A 22,948-nucleotide genomic window follows, 5' to 3' on the forward strand; every position below is an offset into this window, starting at 1 on the left:
GCAAGTAACCTAACTTCAGTAAACCTCAATTTCCTCATATATAAAATAATAATGATACTACTACTTACCGCTTTAGGGATTAATAAGAAAATCCACTTAAGGAAGGCATTTCCTCCCTATCTGATTGGCAAAGACAAAAAAAAATGTAATGATATATTGGGTGGTGAGAGTATGGTAGAGACAGGTACTCTCATACATTGCCTGAGGGAGTATAAATTGGTACAGCCACCATATAAAACAATTTGGCAATATCTATCAAAATTACAAATGCACATACATACTTTGGCCAGAAATTCCTCTAGCTGGAATTTATCAAGCAGATATACCTTTTTTTTTTAAGATTTATTTTTTTTATTTGAGAGAATGAGAGCGCGCACGTGTGTGCGCGCGCACACACACAAACAGCAGGAGGGGCAGAGGGAGAAGGAGAGAGAGAGAATCCTCCAACAGACTTGCAGCTGAGTACCGAGATCCAGGTAGGGATCTATCCCAGGACCCTGAGATCAGGGCCTGAGCCACAACCAAGGGTCAGACACACAACCGACTGTAGGGGCCCACAAGGGTACTTTTAAATGAATAAAATTGATAACCATATGCTGATATTTATTGCAGTACTTTTATAGTAAGAAAAGAGTGGAAACAACCTAGATTTCCATCTAAGAAGAGCTGTTTCGGACTTAACGCAATCAAATACCATGTTGTAATAAAGAATAAGGAACAATTTCATTAAGGAATGAGATACTACCAAAATATACTGTTGGTAATCAGAAGAAGCAAAATGTAGAACAGTGTGTAAAAACAGGGTGGAAAAGTATATAATATATACACATATTTGCTTGTATAATCACAGAAATGCTCAAGAAAAACACTCAGGAAGTGGTAGCACTGATTTCCTCAAAAGCTGGAATTTCCTGATGGAAATTTTCTAAGAATTTCCTGAGTGTCCAGGAAACTCTTCCTATGTATATCCTTTTCATTCCTTGATTATACCCTGTGAATGTGTAACTTATTTAAAAAAATATATATATCGATAGGGGAACGCCTGGTTGGCTCAGTTGGTAGAGCATGTGACTTTTGATCTCGGGGTTGTAATTTTGAGACCCATGTTGGGTGTAGAGATTACTTAAGTATAAGATCTTCAAAAAAAACCCATAAAAAACAAACAGGGGCACCTGTGTGGCTTAGTTGGTTAAGCGTCTGCCTTCGGCTAAGGGATTGGGCCCCATGTGGGGCTCCCTGCTCAGTGGGGAGTCTGGTTTTCCCTCTGTCCCTGTCCCTCACCCTGCCCACACCCCCACAACCGGTGCTTGCTCGCTCTCTTTCTCTCTCTCTCAAATAAAGTAAAATCTTGGATGCCTGGGTGGCTCAGTTAGTTAAGCATCTGCCTTTGGCAGCTCAGGTCTTAATCCTGGAGTCCTGAATCAAGCCTTGCATTGGGCCGCCTGCTCAGGTGGGAGTCTGCTTCTCCCTCTCCTTCTGCTCCCCCTCCTCCCATTAGTTCTCTCTTTCACTCACTCTCTCTCTCTCTCAAATAAATAAATAGATAAATAAATAAAACCTTTTAAAAAGAAATAAAAACTTTTAAAAAAATTAAAAAGAAATAAATCAACATAATGTCATGAGAAAACTCATGACATATAGTAAACACGCAATACATATTAGCACTTAATATAAAATTTCAACTTAATCGTAACTATCTTGCAGTAAAATAAGATACTAAGAAAATTTTAAAAATCAGCTGCTTAAAAATCTAAATACTATGAGTTTAAAAATATATGAGTAGATTTAAACAAGAAAATTTGTCTTACTATAAATTGTAAAGGCATTTCTTTTAGTCCATGAAGTCTTACAATCTGGGTGTTATCATTTAGATTTCTCATAAAGGTATTAAAATATCTAGTAATTTTTTTCAAAGATTTTATTTATTTATTTGGAAGAGAGAGAGAGAATGAGCGGTGGTGGCGGGGAGAGGGAGAGGCAGAGGGAGAAGCGGGCTCTCCAAGGAGCAAGGAGCCCAATGTGGGACTCAATCCCAAGACCCCAGGATCATGACAAGAGCTAAAGGCAGATGCTTAAATGACTGAGCCACCCAGGTGTCCAAAACATCCAGTAATTTAAAAAATCTTACCTATGCAAAAAACATGATAGAAGGAAAGCTTTTCCATATATAAATGCAAATGTCTCCTGTTAGTCATTGAGCAATTAGAATTTTGATAGGTAAGAGGTGTCATTTAAACTTTCAAACATTACTGGGTTTTGAAGAAGAAATGAAAATACTTAGAATCATTTATTTATTCACAGTTGAGTTTGTTTATAGTTCTGGGTTTTGAGCAAATTTGGATAAACTGAGAATAAATGGAGAATTTTCTATTTTACTTATATATACTCAGACTATCAGGTTGCCGTAGTTGCTTTCTCAATAAACTGTGCATCTAGATTTGTCACACTTATCAGATATTCTATATTAATATCTTGTTTTCACCCATACTTTGGTAATAATACTGTCTATGGTTTTTAATTTCTGAGACATAAATAGTTTTTAGGCTATGCTATATATATAATATTAACATGTGTCCCTCTAGACTCTAATCTCCCAGTCTGGTAAAGTATTTTCCAGAATGTAAGACGACTTAGATCACATGGCATCTTGCCTATGAAATTGTTAGAGATCTCCAATTTTTTTCCCAGTGTCTCAAATCTCTCTCTATATACTATATTATGTACACATATACTGTAATGATCTGTCTCTTTTAGCAAACAGGAAATTCCTTAAAAACATCAGCTCTATTTTTTATCCTTATAACTGTGTGCCAGGCCTGGCAAGTATTAGGTACTCAATAAAGTTTGCTGAATAGACCAGTTTTTCCTAGTAGACGTAATACTTCTAATGAAAGATTTCAGCAAAAGTTATTACTTTATTACACTTGAGTATTTTATTAACTATGAAAGTAAACCAAATATATAGAGATTTTATCTAGTATGTCTTAAAAATCTGAATACAGAGGAATTCTGTTTTTCTCAATCAAATTCCAATTTAATAAATAATTGTGATTGAAATTCCCCATTTTAAGCTTAAAAGATTCGTGGTTTTTGTTTTGTTTTATAACTGAGTGCACAGCCTTTTTCCAACAGCTTGGCCCAATGATCACTTTTAGGGGAATATTCAAGAAGCAACTGAATTTGTTGGCTATTTTTTTCTCAAAAGCAACAAGTCATCTCATTAGTGATAAAAACAAAATTGTTATTGGCAGATGTTCCCACACATCTAGATAGACAAATAGGGAAATGCTTTTTCTGATCTAGGGGGTATGTTTTGTGGTCTGAGATAGAAGCAAGCGGGACTCTGACAGTCTGGCCTGGAGGTATAATCTTTAGCCTCTCCCAGCCAGTTTCTTCCTCTGGGAAATGGGATCCAAATACCAGCCTCACTGTTTTTATAGCCAAGGTTGTCTGTTTTGGGATGATGCTCTGTAGTGAAGATTTCTGGGGCTCCTAATGGACTTCCAGAATCTAAATAGATCCACTGTTGCAAACAGAAAAGTCCTAACCCCCCTCTGAGAGGTTCCTTCTTAAGGTGAGCTATTCTTTCTGTGGGCAAAAATACAAACTCATTTCTTTGGTGCCCACTGGTCTGGTAGCCAGGGCGCTTAAATTTTATTCTTCAGTCAACAGCACAGAAATCCTTCATTTCATATTGTCGGCAGTGATCTCAATGATGCAGCTATAAGGCAGAGACTGTTAAAATCTTAGCCAGTAACAAGTGAAAGTCAGCAGGACTTGCATTAGGAACATAACTGTTAAGTCCTATGGCCTCACTAAATATATCCATCCTTCAAATTTGAATCCAGAAATCTGTACACCTAGGTAGACAGCACCATTCTGGTCACCTGTAAAAATGACTTAACAATATGTTCTTTGGCATGTTTGTTTTGAGGGTCAATATGAGAAAAGACGTGGGGATACTACATTCTGTGTACATTCTGTGTTTTTGGTATTATCAGGAACACCAACCATCAGGTTATTTAATATTCCTCTTATAAATTAGGGGACAACCCAGAGATGGCAGACCCATTTATAACTATTTCATTTACATTTTGAAAGCTCCTGAACAGGAAGGAGGTGGGTTTGAGAGACATCATTTGAAACAGAAGGGAGAATAGACAAATTGTGACAATGAATGCTACTGAGTACCTACTCCCTGTCAAATGGCTTAAATATTTCTAGCCTATGGCACTTTGGAAAAGAAAAATAAAGGGCATGTAATTTGAGTGTGGGGATTTGTAGATAAGAGTTCAAGTTTGAACAGAGCCGCTTTGGTGGGACAGGATATAAGAAAGAGGATTCAACAACTTCCATGTGTCAACTCCTCTTTTTAAAGAACTTCAAACTGTTACCACCAGTAATCAATACTTAATCTAGAATGGTTGACATTGACATTAGGATACAGAAGATACGTTATAAGATATGTAAAAGCATCTGGCATACAGTACATATTCAGTAATGTTACTTTTACTTTTAATTCTCACAAATCATTCTGCCAAAGGTACTAGATCTCACCATGGAAAATTTTTTTTTCCAAAGACATTTATGTGTCTACCAGAATTCTGTATTATAATTCCTATTTTCAGTAAGTTTAAGGATATTAAAAATAATATTGATTATTGGGAATAAATGTCAATATTATAAATTTAAGACACTAATGAACCACAATTATCCCATTAGAGAGATGACATTGATTATTAATGTGTCAGCAATGTCTCCAAAGACCTCCGTGTCACTAAATTCAGTGGGTGTTTATCAGTCCTCTTTCTACATAAACTCCCAGGTTTACCAGCCAACCTACTTTTCACTTCACCCTTCTATGTTACATCCCATGTCCAATCTATTACTTAGAACTGTTGATTTTATGCCCCCTCCCCATATGCCTTTCTCATCCATCAACTTTTATCCATCTTTATTATCATCACTTTAGTATAAGCTAGATTCACGTCTCATCAATAGTAACTGGCTCACTGCCCTCCTGACTTCCATTATGGCTCCTTTTGATTTTATTCTCTGTGCTAGAGCTGAAGTAGTCTTTTAAAAATGCAAATTTTAAAGTTAAGTTAACCCTATGAAAATCCCTACATTGGCTTACTTAATAGGTCACAAAAGTCTTTGTCAATCAATAGGACCTAATGGACAGACCCTCACTATATAAACTCTTCTACTTCATAACTCTTCAGTCAGTCACCAGGATTTATACCGGCATATCTTCTATTAGCTTTTTTTGCCTTCAATTTCTGTCTCAAATTAGGGAAATTCTTGGAGATGCCAGTAGGTTGGCTCCAACTCTCTAACTTCTATGCAAAGTGATTAGAGGAAGTTTTATTATTGCTTTCATTTTCTGTGGAAAAATGTTTTTTTCTCACTTCACAGTCTGTAGTTATAGAATATCTTTCAGAAGGCACAGAAGCCTAATCCATTTTAGGATGCCAGATGAAAGCCAAGTTATGTAAGGATAAAACAAGTCCAGTATTAATGCCATGAAGAGCTCAAGGATCCTTTATATGTCATGATGTTTCTGACATGATATCTAAACTTTGTATGTTTAAAGACAGATTGTCAGGTTCTATCTTTCTAGTACATAGGGAAGTGGCTTTGGAACCAGATCAGGCAATCTTCTTAACCTCTCCAACACTTACCTGTCTGATAAAGTAAATAGGATAGTAAGGTTACCGCTGACACAGAGTCATGTTGAGGGTTAACTAACGTAAATAAGTAAAGCACTTAGCAGAGTCTGGCACATATCAATAACCAATATGTTCTAGTTATTATTATTTTTACTTGTGATAGTCATAAAATCCATTTTAAGGAAGTCCTTTTAGATTAATGCAAATTTCTTCTTTGGAGGAAGGGAATACTAAGGATTTGAACAACAGTTTTGTTGGTTCAAATCATTGTATCATTTGATTTTGTTCTATCAGATCAATACACTTTTCACAACTGAAAACAGTTAAAATTAATCTATTACTACTCTTCAGGAAAGGAATACACACAAACTCTCTCCTTCCTGGGTTATTGTAAACTAATAATCAATATCCTTTTTTGATCACATTACTTCCAGGTCCCAGAAGAAGATTCTTACCATTTGGGGAGCTCTCGAGCACAGAGTTCACAGCACTATTTCTGCGGGATGATTTCTGTTGGTGGCAGAGACTCTGCTGTCCCCTGGTGGCAGCTGCTGTCTTCCATTGGTTCAATGTCCTAGCTCAGAAAAATTATAATTATGCTTAGTCATAAATTTTAGCAGGCAGGCAGAACTCGAGAGTTGCTTTTCCATTCTGACCTGGAAGAGTAGGGATTCATAGTTAGGCCTCTCTCCTGCACATTAGTATCTCAACACCAATGCTTTCTCTAGAAGCAGAATCATTTTGTCTCCCTAAAGAGTTAGACAATAGCCTGTTGGAGTTCCAATTTTGCCGTCAGAGCCTGACTCAAGATACATTGTCCTGAAACATTCTCCCCAAATTCTGGTGTCCTTTCTGATTTCTTACCTGTGATGAAGGGGTTGGGTGTTATATCAGATTTGTCTGGGTCCTAGTTAGGATCTCAATAATCTACAATCTATGACCGTATAAAGGTATGAACTCAGATATGTGAGACTCAGATGTGTGAGTTTTTTTCCTACGAGTCACCTTAAGTTCAATTTTGAATCACCTATTCTGAAGGGTTGGCAATGCCATAATTTTGTCAGTTTCTGGTGTCTCATGTTTTTCCTCTTGGGATTGGATTTAAACTTGATAATGTTTAGTATGGCACCAAGTTTTGGTGTTGGGAACCTCTGGTTCTCAAAGTCATCTGTCTACATAGGCAGCCAATGAGAAAGTAGACATCCTACCTCAGTTTTCAGTACTCCCAAGCCTTGTTAGCTCAGAGTTCTCTTCTGCAAGGTCTCTTAAATTATGGAGGCCATTTTTCCTCTTCTATGGGAATATGGGGATATTGTTTTGCTCCCACTTCAAGTTAGGGTATAGGAAATATTTGGTAGTCAGTCTAGTTCCCATCTACTACTCACACCATTAATCCGTATTCTTTCTAGGGCCTGCTGCCTTCCTGAGGCTGTATTTGGGAATCCAGGCACACTGTTCCCTCTGCTCTCAGATCTCATAAACCCATCTATGGAAGGTTGCTGACTTCCCAGGGAATGTGACTGGAGAACATGGTTCCAAGACTTCTCATCTCTGGGATAGTGGAAATATGCCCTGCCATTTCTTCCCCTCCTACTTCCTCTCTCTACCATCTGTAACCCCCTCATTTTTCAGCATGGGAGATGGGTTTGTTTATTTCAATTTTACTATTATTATTTTTTGCCAGTGGAAAGTGCTACTCTTACATGTTCTTATAGACATTTTGTCCAAATCTCTTGCTATGCCAGGAGTCTTTCTTATTCCTGTAAAGCCAAGCCTTTTGCAACTCCAAAACCAGGAATAGACTGTTTCCCGCTCTGTTTTCTTCACTATCACATGTTTCTCTTTAAAGCAATAAGCACAGAATGCCCAGTTGCTTGTTTGGGTGGAGTAATGAGTAAAGAGATCGAGAGGGAGTATATTGGGTGAGGGATGCAATCTGTTAATATTATCCATCCAAACTTATGGGGAAAAAACAGAAATAACAATAATGATAATGATAATAATAGAGCTCTTAGAGCAAACATTGATCCCTCTATCCAGATGAAATTGTGTCCTTAGCCCTAAGAAATAGTGCATGCTCCTTAGTCTTTCTTTCTACACACAGTCAAGAAGACTTCAGAACTCAGAAGACCTGTTTTAAGTAAACAGACTGACGATGGGACAGGTTGTCTTCTAGGAGGATTTATCTTTTCACTAGAGATCAGTACTAGAGTGGTTTTGAAAGGTATGATTGTGTTATTCAAGTTTGTTCTAGGAATATGAGTTTACATAAAACTGTTACTGTGAGAAATCTAGACACAGTGAGAGTAACATTTAGTCTTTTACACCCAGAAACCTGTGTAACAGGAAGAATCACATTGTATTTTCTGAGAATGCAGAGGCATCCTCAAAGTACCTTTGCAGTTTTAACTTGTGTTGAAATATGTTGAGACTATTAATTATTTTAATAAAGAATTAGCGGGTGCCTGGGTGGCTCAGTGGGTTAAGCCGCTGCCTTCGGCTCAGGTCATGATCTCAGGGTCCTGGGATCGAGTCCCGCATCGGGCTCTCTGCTTGGTGGGGAGCCTGCTTCCCTCTCTCTCTCTGCCTGCCTCTTCATCTACTTGTGATCTGTCAAAAAAAAAAAAAAAAAAAAAAGAATTAGCTACTTATGATGAATAATTGCTTGTACTTATTGAGTATTTACTAATTCTGATACTAAAACATCTAAATAATTCTTCACCTAATCCTCATAAGGCACCTGGCTGTGTCAGTCAGTGCAGCATGTGACACTTGATCTTGGGGCTGGGAGTTTAAGCCCCACACTGAACATAGAGCTTACTTAAAAAAAAAAATTAAACAGACAAAAAAATTTTAAGAGATACATATCATTATCCTAGTTTACAGATGAGGAAACTGAGGCACAGAAAGGCTAAGTAACTTGTCCAAAGTCACAAGTTAGTATCTATTAGTGATTGAATTTGAGCCCTGGAAGCGTGATGGCACAGAAGTGCTTAACCATGTTACCTAGTTAATAACAATGATATTCCTAATAATAATAATGGTTAGGAGGTTATGGTGTAAAAGTGACAATTCTTGGACTTAATATGCTAGAGGCTAATTTTAAGCTAGTAGAGCAGAAAAAAACTTTTAATGTGAATTTATCATTTGATATTTGTGAGACAAAGTGTAAATTACCAGTTTGCAGCCCAGAAATGAGGCTGGATTAGTGAGCAATTTATTTTAACTCCTATTCATCAAAGGACACAGAGGTGATATGCTGGACTGACCTAGATCCTCAGGGAACCATAATGAATAAACACTATGGAATTCAAGGACATCAACTCATAAGGAATTAACATTTTACATTAATTTTAATGTGCTGGAATTTGAAAGGATCAGCATGAAGTGCTGATGATCTTCTCAAATTATACATAAACACACATGGAAATGAAATTTCTTATTAACATTCTTATAAAAATTCTCAAAGCCATTAACATTCTGTGTAACTCCTCACTCATTCAAAAACATTTATTGAGCACCTATGGGGCGCCTGGGTGGTGCAGTTGGTTATGTTGGACTCTGTTTTGTCTCAGGTCATGATCTCAAGGTCCTGATCCAGCAAACCGTCTCCCCCAGCTCAGCAAGGGGTCTGCTCAAGACTCTGCCTCCCTCATCCATCCCCGCTCCTCCACCCCATACTCTTTCTCTAAAATAAATAAATAAATCTAAAAAACCCCAAACAAACCCTCATTTATTGAGCACCCACTATGTGCTGGTCACTGTTATTAGTGCACTGAATAAAGCAATGAAGAAAACCAAATTCTTGTCCTCGTGGAGTTTAATCCTAATGGGAGGAGATGGACGAAATGAATGAATAAACAATTAGAATATTACCAAGTGCTAAAGAACATACCACTTCTTTCCAAAATTAGGCTTTATCCAGAGGTGAGTCTATGTTCACATAAATAGGGAAGATGTTTACACAAATTCCCAGAAGGGAAAAGTGGACTATAATACAGTTTTATCAGGAAACAAAACTCTCCCTTCTGGATGTTTGGCTTAGGACCTTTGCCTAACCTCTATTACTTATACTCTTTTTTTTTTTTTTTTTTTTTTTTTTTTGCAACTTGTAACAAAATGGCAGCAATAACACGGTCACTATGTATTAGCTAACACCCGGTTGTGTTAGGCATTGTGCTAGCAATTTGCATCTTTAATTCCCAAAACCACCCACCAAGGTAAGCATTTTTATTCCTATTTTCCAGACAAATTGTGTGTCAGAGAAGCAATCACACACCCGTTAGTGGCAGACCTGAAGCTGGAATGGAGAAGACCGGCTCCAAAGCCCTTCTACACTATCACAGCAAAATGATGAAGCACATGCAAAAAGACTAAAAAGGACTGGGGCTGCAACTTCAGCACGCGGGAACAGAGGAAGCGCCGGATAGAAAACTGCGGAGAACGCTCGGGGGTTCAAGCACGAAGAGATACCGTCTGGAGGCGGGGCCGGAAGTCGGGGCGCGGCTTCCGGACCTCACGCCGGAAGTGGCTCTTCAGCGCCGCCGACAGATCCTCATTTAGAAAGGCGCTTTCGGGTTGAGCTGCCGGTGGTCCGCGAGGTTCTCTGACTTCGCTCCCAAGCGCATCTGCAATTCGAAATGTCGCACCCGTCCCCGAAAACTAAGCCTTCCAAACCCTGTAACCCCAGAGTCTTCTTTGACGTGGACATCGGAGGGGAGCGAGGTGAGCGGAAACTGATACTTGCGGAATGGCCCCGAGGAAGCTTCCCGGGATTCGGGCCAGGGGCTGCTCCGTGGTGCAGAGGGGATCGCTGCACAGATGACTACTGGAACAAATCCAGGCTTCCGAGGCTGGGTCGAGCCAGCGCCCTTGTACCAATGCCATCGGTCCTACGGAACTTTCTGGAAATTTCTGGTTTCGGGATTGTGGCGGCCTTTATGTTTGTCTCTCCTGATTGGGTTGTACCTCCTCGCCACCTTGCACGATCAGGCAGGCATAAAATAAGATTATTTTATGTTTGCAGTGGGACATTAAGAAAACTGATACGCGTTTGTTAGGTTCTAGTCACGCCGTGCTCTATGCCACGCGAGATACGTCAGCAGTTGCCAGTGTTCGTAAATTAAAGCGACTTTTGCGCGTTGATTTTTCTTATCACCAATTTTTAACTTAGAGGTCCCGTCAGATTAGCGTTTTCTGTGTTTTGGCATTAGGGAAAATGAGCTCTGGGTAGCGATGTGGTTGCCTAGGCTATGTCAGCACTTCGGGAGCTCCAGAGGTCTTGTGAATTAGCATATTGCTTTGTGACTGAAATACTCGTTCTAGAACAGGTTAGGATTGTTAGCTGGTCTGTGTGAACGCATGCAAACAGACACAGCAGGGTTCAGAGACCCCGTGGCTGATTATGGACACACACATGCATTTATATACACATTTATTTTGTTTTGAAATTAGTGCGAGGTTTATTTTTAACCTGCCTTAGGAGTTGTCCGAAATGGGAACTTTTTCGTCTTTTGCTTCAGCCTCTAGGTTAGGGAGGTTGCAAAGAACACAAAAGCTACAGCTATACTCAAAACTCAGCCAAACCGAGCACTCAAAGGATATTTGATTTTCTCCTATTGGTTACTTGGTGGTTGGAATTTCTGAGTACAAGGAGAAGAAATTACTCAGAATTAAAAACCATTTGCATTTCATGGTGTCCCTTATATGGTGCTAATCTCCTGGCTTTGCATTTATGATCTTTTGTTAAGATGTAGAAAAATAATTGTTTCAAATTCATCTAGTTACATGACACTTAAGGTGAGACTGATTTTGAATATTAGAAAAATGACCAAACAAGAGAACTTGGTATCTCAGTCACTGTACTTTTACCAATTGTCCTTTTGTCACTTGCTTATTTGGTTGCTTGTTTTACATACTGCTATGTTTTCATTTTTTCTTTTAGTTGGTCGAATTGTCTTAGAATTGTTTGCAGATATTGTACCCAAAACTGCAGAAAATTTTCGTGCGTTGTGTACAGGAGAAAAAGGCATTGGACCCACCACTGGGAAACCTCTCCATTTCAAAGGATGCCCTTTCCATCGAAGTATGTGTAAATTTTTTAATCTGATTCTTATAAATCTGTAGCAATTAGGGAAGAAAATACTAAGTAAAGAGAAGTAAAGAGTGAAACTTAAAAATGACTGTTAGTTTCAGGAGAATGCTCTGACATCTGAGACAACAGCTCAATTTCATAAAGGTTGGACTGTGAACAGTGCAATTATGAGAGGGTACTAAGGCTTACTTAAAGAGAAGCGGACTACCTAGCTTTACCAGTGCTCTAGCTCTTCACTCCATTGGGTTTAGATTGAGGAAAAAAGGGTGTGCCATGATAAAAAAGCAGACTTTAGATAGTTTGACTGCCTGGTGGCAAAAAAGTTATAACTACCACTTTTGCAGGATTGCTTGGGAATGTTTGTAGCTGATGAAAGATTCAGTGTCTTGGTGTGATACTTAATTAAAAGATGACGTTTCGTAATGCTTATCACACCTTGTAATCATACCTTTGTTTAGTGATTATTTGATGCTTCCCTTAATAGACTGTAGGTTCTGAATTCAGGAACTGTATCTTTTCATCATCTTGTCTTCAGCATGTAGTATCGTTACTGAGTTGGTACTCAATAAATATTTGTTTAATGAATGAATAAGTTAAAGTATAATCATGAGTAGATCATTTATTAAAAGAAACTTAAGAAAAAACTAATATTGATTTTAAAATGTTTAAACTGTTGATTTATATTCATGTTTAATGAAGTACTAAAATATACTAGTATAGTATTTAGAAGAGTTGACACAGCAGGCCTGAGACTGCTGTCCTTGCAAAGGTTTGCTTGCAGTTTGGCCATTAGCTGGAGTTAGGAACTTGGCACTGGAATCATTCCCTGAATCATAAAGACGGTTTACTGTGTCTGGATTATTTGTACAAACACTTTGATTTATGCTGAACACCTGCTTTCCTTTTGGGAGTCTGGAATTTTGGTACATTCTAGGTGGAGAGTAACTGGATGATCCACCCTGAAAAACCTTGGGTTTACCTGGGCAACAACAACATTGTGCATATGTTGTAGCATTTTTTGTGCTCGGGAAAGAATGTACTCTCTGACCTTTCATGGGAGGGAGAGAGTATAAGGAAGCACATGGATTTCTCCAGACTCTTGTATCTTTTCCTTTTATCAACTAGCTGTGTATCCTTACTTTATTGCTGTAATACAACCAAATGCTGAGTCTCATGAATCCTAGGAAATTTCTGGACATTAGGGCTGTCTTGGGAACCTTTGACACCAAGTGATAATACTTGCTGAGGTACTCCCATTTTGGTATAACAATCTACTGGGAAAAATTGGTCTTATTTAATCAACATCAATGAGTCATACATGTCTAGCCATATGTACAATGGAAAACAGTTGCTGTACTTGAGGAATCAATGTTGCCTGGAAGAGACAGATCATTATGATATATGTTACAAAGTGGAGGCAGAGTCAAGATATTGTGGGAGAAAAATTACGAGATCCAACTTCAGAGTCTCAGTGACAGTTATATAGCAGAGGTACCATTTGAACTAATTCTTGGAGTATTAGTGAGTGATTAGTCAGTAAAAGTAATTTGGATCCAGGCTATGAAAAGCCTTTTAAGAGTTTGGAGTTATGGGGGTGGGTGGGGAAAGAGAGGAGAGTTATAGGACTAGAGTCATGTTTTAGGAAGTTTTTTACTTACCACATGTTCATTAGTTAACATTGTTATAGTCATCTATATTTTAGTTGCCAATAGTTATTTTCCTTTTTTGTAGTTATTAAGAAATTTATGATTCAGGGTGGAGATTTCTCAAATCAAAACGGGACAGGTGGAGAAAGTATTTATGGTGAAAAATTTGAAGATGAAAATTTCTATTATAAGGTAAAGTAGACAAAAGTGAATGTTTATTGCTCATAACAAAGGTTGTTATATGTCTGGGATACTGGTTGGATTAAGATACCAATAAATGTCTCAGGTGTGCATAGATTCTTCTTTTCTTGTAAAAGGTATCGTATTTGTGAATTTGCTCTTTAACATACAAAAATTTCATCCACTAATTTTATTTGGCAAAAATACGGCGGTCATGTCAGTGTGATCCAGGTTTACATACTGCATTAAAGCCAATGAGTTTTTATGAGTGGCCACCATATGGCAAAATTGTTTCCAGGAAAAATGTTCTCATAATCAGAAGGATAGTAATTTGTGCATTTTTATGCTTGAATTTGAAGAACAACAAAACCATCGCTAATATCCTGGATGTCAGGGGATTTGCAAAATAGCGGATATGGTTAATGTCTAAGCTCCTAAAGGACATTAATGGAGCCTGTGCCTTCTTATCTTTATTGTCTCAAGATGTAATTAGGCATATTGCATCATTCAAGTTATAAAAATGGACAGGTAAGTACAAAAGTGAAGTAATATCTTTGGAAATGAGGAATATGTGCAAGGTAATTGGGATAATTTGAAATGAAAATGTTTCAGTCTTTTCAACAGTATTTATTGACTGCAGCTATTATGTATTTAGTACTGTCACTGGCACTAAGGAGCTTACAGAAATGAACAGCTTGATAACAAGGAATTTATGATATTACAGGGAAGGCAAGATTAAAACACATGGGATAACTGGAGAATGATAATGTGTAAATAAATGCTAAATTGAGACTCTCTGTATATACCATAGGAGAAAGATATGATTTATATATTCCAGATTATCAGGGAACATACTGAAGAGGAATGGGTACTGAAATTGGGCCTTGCAGGGTGGCCAAGACTTGGTTAGACAGGAACTAAAACATAGATTCCAGTTTGAATGAGGGACATAGGTAATAAAGACAAAGGCAATAGGAGGCTGAGGAAATGAAGTTAATATTCTCTTTGATACTGTGGGGAAAGCACCAAACTTTTGGAAAGGAAAAAGGGAAGCTGCCTCTGAAGGGGGAAAACTAAGATTATGTGATTAGCTTTGATCAAAAGAAAGGGGGTTCTATTGAAAAGACACATAGTTTTTGCCTTCTGCAAAGGCAAACTGAATTTTTTAGGTTGCAAGGGTATAAGGCATTTTCAGTGGGAAGATTAACATGAGAGTACAATGCATGACCCAACAAAGAATAATTTAGAAAGCCTAAGGATAAAAGTGGAAAGACGAAGAGATCTAGTTTCACAGCACCTATGAACAGATTGATGCCAAGTAGAAATTTGATATCAAGATGTATGTAGCAGTTTCTCTAGGTCATTCTCTGAAGAATGGTTCTCTGAAGATTCACCTGGGATGAAAGCCATAATGTTTGGATTCCTTTGAAATTAGGAAAGTACCTAATGAATGTCCTGCCTAAATTTGCTATCCCCCATTAGTGCTCCCAGTTTATTATGTGTAAAGGAAGAATCATAACGTAGGCCCATAAAAATGGGAAGACTATTGAGTTCCTTTCAGAAAAGAGAACATTCATCATAAAGGGCAAAGTATAATCATTACAATTCCTTAATGCAGCATTTTAAAGTTGAGATATAAGTATGTTCTCAAAATGGCCAATTTGGAAATCTAAATTGTTTCTGTTCCTTTATTTGGTTTCATGGTTTTTTTAAGTCTAAAAAATGATTAAGTACCCCGTGTTTGTGAATTAAAAGTTGCAGTTTATATAAAAAAAAAAGACACTACATTGTTTGCTCTAAATGGTATTATAGCTTGTCATAGTTTTATGTGAATGGTCAGTAGCAGAACAGTTTAGACCAGGACCTCTAACCTTGGTTTTCTTGCTCTGATTTGTATTTCTACAGCATGATCAGGAAGGTTTATTGAGCATGGCAAATGCAGGCTGCAATACAAATGGTTCTCAGTTCTTTATCACAACAGTCCCAACTCCTCACTTGGATGGGAAACATGTGGTATTTGGCCAAGTAATTAAAGGAATGGGTGTGGCAAGGATACTGGAAAATGTAGAAGTGAAAGGTGAAAAACCTGCCAAAGTAAGTAAAAAGTTTCAGTGAAATACACTTATTACCTTAATTACTGTCTTAAAGAGATGTAAGTAGAGGGATCAGATGATGATTAGCTGGGAAGATGTTAGGATGACTTTTGGCACAGAAGCCTGGACCTGCAACTTTATCTTGGAGCTTTTCTACAGTGAGAAAGATAAGATTAGGGTAGTTTAAATGACATTTTTATTATTCCCACTTCAATTTTGGTGATTTTTTTTTTGTAGGTTTCTTAACTCTTCTATACCTGCAAAACTTTGAATCAGTTTGTACAAACACGTAGTAGGTAGAGGACAGGAAACCAAGAGTCCTTTTCAGACTCTGCTGTTTAATTGATGGTTTGGCCTTGATCTTGTTATTTAAATTTTCTGGGCATGTTTCCTCATCTTGTTTAAATTACTTAGGGTTTAGACGAGATTATGTAACTCTAAAGAACCTTGTGTTCTAAATGTGAAATCACAGTGGCCACATACTACCTAACCTAATTAGCAGGGCTGTGAGTGGGGAATTGGAAATTGAAATACCTGCAGGAGGTAGGCTGTCACCAATGTGTGAAAGGAATAGTGGAATTGAAAGGACATGCCTCACCTAAAGAAAATTACATAGAGAATGATAATATTTTCAACTTCTTTGAAAACTGAACTGAATAGCTATAAAACACGTTCCTAAAATAGTGTCAATATTACTTGGAATGTACATAAAGGGCAATATAAAGGGCATTTTTCTAATTTGAGCAGATAGATGAGACTTCTGTCAGTCTCATTTGAGAAGTGATTTGGACAGTGTTGTGCATGACTTAAAGCTGTATAGATTTTAAGCCCAGATTGCTTGTTTTTAATATCATTAATATGGTAGTACACCTCTACAATTTAGGATTATTTTTACAGTTGTGCGTTATTGCAGAATGCGGAGAATTGAAGGAAGGGGATGATTGGGGGATATACCCAAAAGATGGCTCTGGTGACAGTCATCCAGACTTCCCTGAGGATGCAGATATAGATTTAAAAGATGTGAGTACTTTCAGATTAGTCTTATTTTAATTATTAAAATTAGTACTAAAATTTTGAACTACTCATATCAATCTAAATGATAGAACCTAGCATTAAACCATATTAGTTACTAAAATGCAACATACTTGTATTTTTTTATACAGGTAAATAAAATTTTACTAATAGCTGAAGATGTAAAAAATATTGGAAATACTTTTTTCAAATCTCAGAACTGGGAAATGGCCATTAAAAAATATACAAAAGTTTTAAGGTAATAAAATATTTTTAATAAATTAATTCCAAGAGCTTGTAAATTTAATTATAAACTGAAATTCAGAGTTGTTTATTGTCTTTTTGGCAAAATTGCTTTGCAAAATAATAACCAGGTGTGTTGAAATAGTTTCATTTCTTTTGTTTCCTCCAGCTTCTTATTTTGAAAAATTTGAAGATACAGGAAAGTTGAAAGAATCGTATATGAATACATCCATACCTTTACCTCTTTTCACTAATTTTTAACTCTTGCTATATTTGTTTTTGTAGAATCATTTTGAAAGGTTACTTTATCCCCAAGTAGTTGAGCAGGTAATTCCTAAGAAACAGTGCTTCTACATAACCTTGATATAATTGAAACACCCTGAAAATAACATTGATACGATAATATATCATCTAATATGTAATCCATATTCAAATTTTCCCAATTATTTCAATTTTTTTTTTTTTTTTTTGGTCCAGAGTCCATTATATCATTTGGTTTTATGTCTCTAGTCTGTTATCTTTAGTAGTCTCTACATCAGGTTTTTTTATTCATAGGTATCTGTGGAGTCTTAAGTCAGTTGTCTTATTGAATACCATCTGTGTTTGTTTATTTGATTACTTCCTCAAGATTAGTTTGTTAAATATTTTGGCAAGAGGACTTAAATCTGTGGTGAATATTTCCTGTGATACCACATCCTGAAGGCACATGTCAGTTTGGCATATTTTGAGTTTTGGCTCTTGGTTAAAGAGGTGTCAGCCAGACACTTGTGTCATAAAGTTACCTTTTCCCTTTTGTAAATAATAAGTACTTTGTGAGATGATCCTGTGAGACTGTGTGAATATCCAGTTCCTAACCTTTCATTCAGTGGATTTTAGCATCATTGAAGATCCTTCCCTAAATCAATTACTATACTGGTCGCAGAACTGATTTTCTAATTTTATCATTTATTCTACAGTTCTTATCTTGCATTCTAATGTTTAAAAGCGCCTCCTCCCTCCCCTTATTCCTTTTTATTTTTATTTATTTATTTATTTGACAGAGATCACAAGTAGGCAGAGAGGCAGGCAGAGAGAGGGGGGAAGCAGGCTCCCTGATGAGCAGAGAACCCGTTGCGGGGCTCGATCCCAGGACCCTGAGATCATGACCTGAGCAGAAGGCAGAGGCTTCAACCCACTGAGCCACCCAGGCGCCCTCCTTATTCCTTTTTAGTATTATTATATACCTGTGGATTTTTTTTTAGTTCACCCTGTTATATCATTCTCTTTGATGTTCAAAGGGTTCCAAATTTGTCCAGTGGAAGCCTCCTTTCCTATATCCTTTGGACATGTTCCTTTTAGTCTGCGAGCACTTGCTTGCTTTCTGGCACAAGGTGTTTCAGTTTCATCTTTTACTTAACTTTGTTTCCAGATCTGGTATTAGCAGTTTCTCCAAGGAGTCCCTGTTCTGTTTATAGGGGGATGGAGTTTAGAAACCAGATTCTGAGGGCCAGGTGTGCCCATCGTTTCTGGACCCTTTTCTGTGGGTAGAGCCAGTTGCCTCATTCAGTTCCCTCTCCTAAGGTGAGAGCCTTGGCCCAAACATACTTAGGTTGGAAAGTACATTATGGAGACCTGAGCTTTAAAAATTGGAAAGTGTTAGTAGTGCATAATTATCTTTAGATTTGGAGAATGCTGTTAAATTGTTTTCTTTGAACACTTTGTGAAAACTGAAATATTTATCTTCTTAAGAAAAATAAGATTGTGATTATTAAGAATATTAATATTAGCATTTGATGAGTTTTTTATATCAGAAATGACATAACACTTTTTGACATAGTTGAAGGAGCAGAGTATGTTGTATGTGGCATTATATACTACTTTTATTAATGTATTCTCCAGGTATGTGGAAGGTTCAAAGGCTGTTATTGAGCAAGCAGATAGATCGAAGCTACAACCTATAGCTTTAAGCTGCGTTCTGAATATTGGTGCTTGTAAACTGAAGATGTCAAATTGGCAGGGAGCAATCGACAGTTGTTTGGAGGTAAGTCTCTTTTGACGTCAGACTTTCTGAAGGAGTGGAATTATGATACATCAATTTGAACAAAAGCAATTTTATGTATATTAATATATTTTATTACAGAGGACCAAATGAGACTTGATGAAGCATAATTTAAAAATCATATTATCTCTAATTATTTTGGACCTTCAGTTCTTCCTGTTAATTCATTTATTTAGCTGATAACATTATGTAACTTAATAATCTATGAAGATACTTTTCCTCAGAGCACATGTATCAGCTCCTTTGTTCATTGAACATACTGAGCACCTGTTGCGTGTAAGACATTGGAATATGGTTGCAGAGACAGTCAGACTTGGTGTTTTTGCTTGACTTCTGTCACTAACTTTGTGATCTTGGTTAAGTCCTAATTTTAGAGTCTTAACATCTTTATTTTAAATGAAAATAACCCTTGCCTCACAGGATTGTTACAAAGATTATATAACATATGTCAACCATTTAGCACAGGTGTTGGGTACATGTTAAGCACCTAATAGAGATTAGGTGCTTTAATTAAAAGACTCATACTCTTAAGGAACTTTTTATTTGGCTGATGAAGGAGTATGTTTTAATTTAGGGTCATCAGGACTTGCATAGGAGAATGGATACTGCTGGAACTCACCGAGGTCATCTGTCTTTATGGGGACATCCAGGAATACTAACTGATGAAACTACATAGGTGGCAGCATTACTTCCTTAAATAGAACAATTATGACACTCTCCCTATTGCACAGCTGAAAAATTTTCCAAACTAAACTATGTATTTAGAAAGATCATCTCCAGTAATTTTTATGTATATTGCTCATTAAGCTATGCCCAGAGCAAGTAGAAATAAAATAAGATCTGGGGCATTTAGCTGGTTCAGTTGGTAGACCATGCGACTCTTCTATCTTGAAGTTGTAAGTTCTAGCCCCTTGTTGGGTGTCAAGATTACTTAAAATTAAAAAAAAAAAAAGATCCTAATTTGGTTGGATAGGTAGAATAAGGGATAAAAATACATTTAGAAGAGAGCATATAACAGAGGAAAAAACTTATCCAAGGAAAAGATGGGTCTTCACTCTGGATTTCTTTCATTTTTTTTTTTTTTTTTTAAAGATTTTATTTATTTATTTGACAGAGAGAGATCACAAGTAGAGAGAGAGGCAGGCGGAGAGAGAGGAGGGAGCAGGCTCCCTGCTGAGCAGAGAGCCCGATGCGGGACTCGATCCCAGGACCCTGAGATCATGACCTGAGTGGAAGGCAGCGGCTTAACCCACTGAGCCACCCAGGCGCCCCTCTTTCATTTTTTTTAAAGTAGGCTCCACACCCAGCGTGGGGCTTGAACTCATGACCCTGAGATCAAGATTCGGTCTCCTGACCGAATCAGCCATGTGGCCCAACTCTGGATTTATTTTTGACCTTTGTGAACCAGATAATACACCTTTTTCAGTAAAATCTTAGTATTGTCCTTTAGAAGATGTGAAGTAAAATTATTTCTAAAATGTTTATTTCAAAGGAGAGACCTGTTCAACTTTGCTCACACTCCTAAAAAAACCCTGTAGGTTTCAAGTAAAAGAGTGTAACAAATTTTTTATTCATAATAGTATTCTCTTAGGGGTGCCTGGGTGGCTCAGTGGGTAAAAGCCTCTGCCTTCAGCTTAGGACATGATCCCAGGGTCCTGGGATCAAGGCCCGCATCGGGCTCTCTGCTCAGCGGGGAGCCTGCTTCCCTTCCTCTCTCTCTGCCTGCCTCTCTGCCTACTTGTGATATCTGTCAAATAAATAAATAAATCTTTAAAAAATATAGTATTCTCTTAGCATTTAGGGCCTAATCAGGAGATAGAAACTATAGAATTATTTGAAAAGAGAAACTTTAATATAAAATAAGAGGGGATTAGAATAATGAAGGGAATGGCTAATGAAGAAAATTCTAAAGAATATGGGAAAGCAAATACATACATCTCCTATATATGGAGCAGTCACTTCCCCTAGGCTAGGTGGAACCCACAAGAAGAGGCTCCTCTCGACAGCCCCTAGGCTGAGAACCAGAAGTCTACTGAGGAGGCAGTGGCTGTGATTTACTAGGTGGCAGAGAAGTTCATTGGCTCCCATGCTTATGGGGCTCCGTTGTAGTGCTTGGGTAAGTTGCCTGTCGTGAGCTGCTGTGTGCTGTTGACCAAGCTCAATGCTGGAGCCTTTGAGAAGTGCACTGCAACGTGGAAGAGAAATAGTTTTTCTTGTCTGTGTCCCTTTAGCGCCCTCTATCGACAAAATGTAACGTGCCTGCTGGCAGAGAGAAATTTACAGGGTCCATCTAGCTCCATTATCACAGAGCAGTGAAGGGTTGATTTGGAGTTGACCGGCAATAAATTGAAATTTAGTACATATATTTAATGATATTTAGGTAAAGATACTAATTTTACAATTTTTTGTAGGCTCTTGAAATAGACCCATCCAATACCAAAGCATTGTACCGTAGAGCTCAAGGATGGCAAGGATTAAAAGACTACGATCAAGCACTGGTAAAATTTTGTTCTACATTTTAATATTTTTAGACGACCACCTTCATAAATCATATATCTAATATTTCTTTAAATGTTTTTTTCAATTAAAGGCTGATCTTAAGAAAGCTCAGGAGATAGCACCAGAAGATAAAGGTAAGTTGGCAGTGTTTACGGTAAAAGTTCATTTTGTCTTGTTAAGAATTTATCTTTATGAACCACTGTATTCTATGCCACTTAGAGATATTTGTTCAACAGATACTACATAATGACTCTTACTGGCACTGATCATACTGCAGTGAACAAATCCGGTTCCCTGCCCTCAAAAGAGCTTACATTCTAGTTTTTCTTCAGAATACTGATTTTCACATACCCGAATACTTTTCTGCCAGTTCCTATTACTGTAATGCCACCTGAAAGTACAGCGCTAAAAGCTACAGTATTTATCATGAATTTAATGTCTGGGACCATTCCGTAAGCTGAATGAAGCCATAGTACAAGTTTTCTAGTTACAGGATGTATATTTTAGGAAAGCGTTGCAAAGTTAGGACACAGATTAGTTTGTTTTTCAAATATGCCTGCTACAAATAGTGATACGAGCTCTAGATATTAAAATATATCTGCAGACTCTCACTGCTGAAGTGAAAGAAGCCAGGCACTTAATTGCCTTCTCTCATGGGGAGAGAGAAGGCAAATCTACGTATAACTTAGACTTCTCTCAAATTGACAATCTTCTAAAATTGCTTCATGGTTTTTGTTTATGTGATTGTTTTGTCAGTAAAATATTCTGTTAATTGAGCACAGTTACTGTACAGAGAAGAGTTGCATCAGTGGGGAGAATTATCATATTTAAGACATTAGTTGTTGAGCATCCTAATGTTTTGGATGTTTTGAGAAATAATGCCTATTATGTATTTATTTTACAGCTATCCAGGCAGAGTTGCTGAAAGTCAAACAAAAGATAAAGGCACAGAAAGATAAAGAGAAGGCAGCATATGCAAAAATGTTTGCCTAGTAAGAAATTGTATTACTTAAATATGCATTGATTATTGTATAAAGGCAGTAAGAAAATTTAAAGGTTTTTGTCTGTTATATATGATCCCTGATGTGTTTCCTTTGATACTTCAGTTTTCTATTGTTTACAGTTTAGGAATACTGAAAAAAGCTTACTCTTAATAAAACTGTGTTACAAAATACAATGAGGTTTGATTTTTTTTTAAAAATGGCTGTCTGCATTAATCACAAAGAATAATGGTGTCCAGCTCTAAGCTCCTAAAAACACATCTTGCTGAGTAAACAGATTAAAGCTTGTTTATATACTGTTTCCCTCAATTCTTTGGTGTATTTCTATGTAGTTGGTTTTGCTGGTGTTTTGTACCTATGTACAGTAGATACTTAGGGGTCGGTAAACTTTCTCCAGAAGGCCAGATATTTTAGGCTTTGTGAACCATTATCATCTGTCACAACTACTCATTTCTGCAGTTGTAGCCACAG

General features: G+C 37.3%; 1 protein-coding gene and 1 long non-coding RNA gene across 3 annotated transcripts in view; both read left to right on the plus strand.

The window, feature by feature from the left end:
* Positions 1–8,114, plus strand: part of LOC125093096 (uncharacterized) — a 33,372-nt gene extending 25,258 nt beyond the window's left edge. Inside the window, exon 4 of the long non-coding RNA XR_007125149.1 lies at positions 7,082–8,114. This is a non-coding gene — a long non-coding RNA (uncharacterized LOC125093096). The remainder of the gene's footprint in view (positions 1–7,081) is intronic.
* Positions 8,115–10,202: 2,088 nt separating this feature from the next.
* PPID (peptidylprolyl isomerase D) lies at positions 10,203–22,653 on the plus strand. 2 transcript variants are annotated; one of them, XM_047717801.1, is made up of 10 exons: positions 10,203–10,397; positions 11,617–11,757; positions 13,498–13,604; positions 15,498–15,686; positions 16,583–16,705; positions 16,849–16,955; positions 18,818–18,959; positions 21,389–21,475; positions 21,568–21,610; positions 22,381–22,653. In XM_047717801.1, exons 1-10 carry the CDS (start codon positions 10,313–10,315, stop codon positions 22,467–22,469), a joined length of 1,113 nt encoding a protein of 370 aa, XP_047573757.1. In that variant the 5' UTR covers positions 10,203–10,312; the 3' UTR covers positions 22,470–22,653. The 2 variants fall into 2 exon arrangements, with proteins under 2 accessions (XP_047573757.1, XP_047573756.1); XM_047717800.1 differs by having other exon boundaries at positions 21,568–22,653.
* Positions 22,654–22,948: the final 295 nt, after the last annotated feature.

This window comes from Lutra lutra, chromosome 2 (assembly GCF_902655055.1).
Source record: "Lutra lutra chromosome 2, mLutLut1.2, whole genome shotgun sequence".
Taxonomy (NCBI): Eukaryota; Metazoa; Chordata; class Mammalia; order Carnivora; family Mustelidae; genus Lutra; species Lutra lutra.